The sequence below is a fragment of the Trichogramma pretiosum genome, unplaced genomic scaffold (assembly GCF_000599845.2).
Source record: "Trichogramma pretiosum strain Unisexual culture from Peru unplaced genomic scaffold, Tpre_2.0 scaffold140, whole genome shotgun sequence".
Classification (NCBI taxonomy): Eukaryota; Metazoa; Arthropoda; class Insecta; order Hymenoptera; family Trichogrammatidae; genus Trichogramma; species Trichogramma pretiosum.
The window spans coordinates 214,562-219,479 of NW_019641659.1; the positions used below are offsets into that span (position 1 = coordinate 214,562).

General features: G+C 39.7%; 1 protein-coding gene across 1 annotated transcript; it reads right to left on the bottom strand.

Annotated features, from left to right (window-relative positions):
- Nucleotides 1-656: 656 nt before the first annotated feature.
- On the bottom strand, nt 657-3,844 carry LOC111693943. Its single transcript, XM_023460205.1, has one exon. It carries the CDS (start codon nt 3,664-3,666, stop codon nt 1,891-1,893), a length of 1,776 nt encoding a protein of 591 aa, XP_023315973.1. The 5' UTR covers nt 3,667-3,844; the 3' UTR covers nt 657-1,890.
- Nucleotides 3,845-4,918: the final 1,074 nt, after the last annotated feature.

Below are 4,918 nucleotides of genomic sequence, written 5' to 3' on the forward strand. Positions count from 1 at the left end.
CGTGTTACCATAGCAATGATATTGTTTACTCACTCACCTACGCGCGCGTAACTGGGTTATATTTTATTATTTACGTTATTTTTTTGATAAGCTTGTATAATTGAAATTAATACAAAGTAAATACGATCAATAAACCATTACGCATACTAAAAAAAAATTTTAGTATCCATGGATAAAATATCTCAAGATGATTTCAAAAATTCGTTGGAGGGAGCTGAGTCCTTTTCAACGTTCACTGATGTAGCTGAACCTCTAGGCCTAGATGATTTCGAACTATCTACAGAACTCGAAAGTGGACTCAGCGATGCTGATAAATTAAAACGTGTTCGTCGACAATTAGGTTTGATTACTCTCAGCTGGCCCGAAGAGAAATTAGATGACCCATACTTGAAAGGATTACCAAAGCAGTACAGAAGTGTCAGTGATCATGAGAAAGCCTTACTATGGTACGCTGAAAATTTTCGACAACAATTCTGCATTGCTTATCCTGAAAGAAAACCTATTTTACTTACGTGTGCCAATGAGTGTGGAGTCCAGGTATGATACATTACATTCATTTACTTTTGTAAAAAGGTATATAGAGACACAAAAAATAATTTTTACAAGTTATTTTATTTTTTTAAATATTATTTATTCAATTTTTTCAATTTTTCATTTTACAATGGTGAAAATGATTTTTACAATGTATGTACAAAAATGAAATTAAAAAGAAAACTTAACTTTGTCTACATTAAAACACTTTGGTATTATTGATTTTTTGACACGCACTGATATATCGTTACATACAAGTGTATATTAATTTTTGTATTACAAATCAATTATTTATGTACAAAGTTTAATAAATTTTCTTAATACTTTCAACAATTTCTATTACAACCAATTTAGCTTCATTAGCTTTAAAAGATTATTGTTCGATACATCAGCATGTGCATCTAAATTTAATAGTATGGTACTGAAAAAATACTATTTTATCGCATATAATACAGCATTATTTATTTTTCGACTTATATAATTCAGAAATTTGTTTCAACAAAAATCAGACGAGCTTTGCTACCACATGCTGAGCTGAGTACCTATGAAGGATGTACCAAATTTGTAGGTGACTTTTTCAAGTATATTCCACTTGCTCAGCCTGTTTTATTGGTAAGTTTATCGAACATTCATTATAAATAATAATTGATACATTTCACGACAAGATCATCACGATGATATAAAATTAATATGGCTAACTTTTTACATAAAAAAGCTTTGAAGCAAAAAATTTGCTATTACTTAAGTTTCTTATATTAATCTTAAATGAGAAAATGATTTTCAAGAGAAAATCGGTCCAGTGATCTGAGACGCTAGATTCACTGCTGTACATTATGTCTAAATAATTGAAACTTAACCAAAAATTTGGAATGTGTTTCTTCTTTACTTTGTAAGAATGCAATTTTCATATTTGAAGTAATTGCACTTAGATAAAAAAAATATGTATGAAAAAAGAAACAGCTATCAACGCATTGTCTCAAGATAAAGATTTGAGATTTATAAGACTTATTTATAAAACAAAGTTGACAACATAAATTTATTAAAAACCGTCATTTTAAAAATTTTTAAAACAATAAAAAATAAAACTTAGGTATAATAAATTTGTCTTATAAATACCTATTTACACACATGTATGTTTACATGAATAAATATATCTACGTAAAGACAAGCTTTATTTTGAATAGCTTTGATCATGATCATTTTCATTAATATAACTTTCCAGTTTCACAATTTATGTGCGATGAGATTATAAATTAATAATTATTGCATAAGTTCAAAATTTTGAAAAAAAAAAATGTTTATCAAGCTAAACTTACAAGTAAACAAACTTAAATACATGCTACCATAATATGTACCATTTTACATCTTCTGAGTCATATGTGTTGCTTGTTTTCGACATCGCTTCGGTGTCGGAGATTTTCTACCTTTTACTTTGAGGTTTTTTAATACTGTCCTGATGAGATTGAGCTGAACTTGAGTAACTGATGGATCTTTACATTCCTCTAAGAATTGCATGAATTTTTCACCTGTGGCTACACCAGCTTTCATATCCTCTTCAGTCATTGTGGATCCGTTGGTTTGATTATTACTGACTTCTTTCTCTTTTTTTATTAAGTTTAAACACCCCTCCAAATCATGATTTGTACTAGTTTGACTCAATAGCAATGGATTATCAGAGATCGACTTGATCCCTCTAGATGGTTTATTGTTACAGTTTTGCGAAGTCACGGTAGATGTCACTGAACTAGTTGAGTTTACAGCTGAAGTTGCTGACACCAAAGGAGACCACCCCGCCGTACTGTTTACATTTGAGAACGTACCTCCATTCAAAAGATTCGCCGCCTGTTGTTGTGATTGTTGTTGATGCAGCTGTTTTTGCAGTGGTTGTAACTTTGCTTGTGCTTGTGCTTGTGCATGAGCTTGTTCTTGTTCCACTATTTTTCTAATCTGTGCCTGTTGTGAAATCCACGCAATTGTATGTTGCGATTTGTGGTCATTTGTGCTATTATTTTTATTCAAAGCTTGGTTTGTCAAAAAAAATGCATTTGCATTTTGTTGATTTGCACTTTTTAATGCGCTTTCTCGCACTGCGTTAAAATATGTTTTGTAAACTTCACTCGTTGATGAAAAATTAGCCTGACTAGTTTGAGCAGCTGAATTATTATTAATCACATTTGACTTGGCATTTTGAAGTCCATCGGGCACGAAGAGAGAGTTGTTTTGCGCGAGACTTAAAGCCATTTGACTAAGACCTGCGGTGCCGGTCACAAATGGTAATGCTGAGGCTATCTTAGAATAAACTTTTAAAAATTGGGTCGCTGCTTCGGGGTTCAGTGCACCTGCTGGGGTTTTCAGATAATTTTGATAATTCTGCATGATGACCGGATTGATTGCGGCTAAATTGTTTTCAAACTGTGCATCAGCGTCCGAGTCGTTGTGTTGACGTCTTTCATTGGGTACGGTGCACGTATTAGCTGCTAACGAAGCAACAGGATATGTCAAGGGGTTGTTCATCGGTGATTCAGACCTGGCACTGCTCGCCGACGATTCATCTTCTCTCTGGGGCTTCGAGTTCTTCTGTTCCGTAGAAGCAGCGTGAGTTTTGCACCAACCCCTCAACGTAGATTCGGGTACTCTGTAGTTACGAGCAACCGAAGCTTTGGTTTGCCCGTGAATTAAAACACATTCTATGGCTTTGAGCTTATCCTCCGGCAAAAGCGGCTTGGCGAGTCGCTTATTGGACGCAGAAGCTCGATTGGCCGGCGAGAAAGAGGTTTTACCTTTTGCCTTTCTTCGCTGCTTCATTGTTCCGGTAACTTTGGAGGTGCGATGCGTCATCGAGTCGTCCAAGGACGAGTTGGAGCTGTCCCTCATGGGAGAGCTCGAGGCGGACGAAGGTCCGGCCATATTCATGGCTTGCTGAAGCGACGAGTCGAGCATGGGCGGCGCGATGAGCGACGCCGCTGTCGGGATGAAGGGCGAGATCTCGGAGGCTATGCTCGCCGAGCCAGCCGTAGCCGCCTGACTGGCCAACTCCTGCTGAGCGTTGTTGTTGCCATCGCTCAAGTCGAGCGGTGTTACCTTGGCCGCGTCCTCACCCAACATGCTGTTGTTGCCTTGACTCTCTGGCCGCATGCTTGTCGAATTGCTGCTGCTGTTGCTCTGTTGTATCTCGAGATGCAGATGAGCCTCTAGTCCGGATCCCAAAGTAGCGGCTTGCAAAGCAGCAAGGTATTTCAAGCGGTTCCTCGTGAGGCGAGCCTCGCCAAGGCTGGCAGCCCTTATATTCACTGACGACGACACTTTGATGGTATTTGAATATCAATTGAATGAATCAATTGAATCAACACACTGTTTTTTTTTTAATTTTGTTTCGCACGGAGTCGCTCGATTTCTCAAAGCCGCGAACGCACCACTGCACACTGTTGCACTTGTACACAAACTCTGTTTACAGGGGGATAATAGAGCACACTTGTACACGGGATCGCACGCGAGGCAGAGAGCGAGAGATGCGAGGAGAGAGACGTCCGCTCGTGTCGGCTTCTGCGCTACGAGTGATCTGACTAGCGCTACACACTACACTACCTAGTCTCGTGCGCGCGGGCTGGCGCGTTAGATGTGGTGGTGGTGGTGGAGGGAGGCGAGGAGGCTGGGAGAAAGGTGCTTGCCGCTACTGCCACCTACTGCCTATCGTTGGCACTGCTGCAACTGTAATGCTCTTTATACACGGGGCTACGGAGAGAGAGAGGTGCACTCGGTGCCGGGGCCTATTTATGAATGAGAATACAGGCTGTGTGATGTGTGGCCGAGTGTGAAAACGTCTGCTGTATGTATATAACATGGGCTGCGCCGTGTGCGTCTAACTTTACTTTCTCCCCTCTTCTCCTCTTTGCGCCACCACGAGGCAGAGCCGCAGTGGGGGCAATACTCAATTTCGTTATGCTATGGTAGCCGGCGCTCCGAATGATACCTCCGGATCGGCGCAACTCTCCCACCTCTACTTTCGTGCATTTTTCCATCATTTCCCCAGCAGCATCTCCTACAACTCGACAGGCCGCATCGGCCAATAGGACGAGTGCGCGGGAAGGTACCGCCACGAGGTTTTACGTATTATGTAGTAGTGGCTTCTCCGCTATGATCCATAAGTCTGCGGGAAACACTAAACTTTTCGAGATTCGGCCTTGATCTTGAATTTCATGCGCTTCGTCTTGTACAACTTTTATCGCACGTTTACGCGTGAGAAATGACATTTATATTTTTCATCAAAGATTATGAACAAGTTCGATTTTAATAATCATTCATAGAAATATACTCCAACTGGCTTTAATCGCGCGTACTCTATGACTACAATAATAATGCACTGCCGCGCGTAGGTACAAGCTCGTAC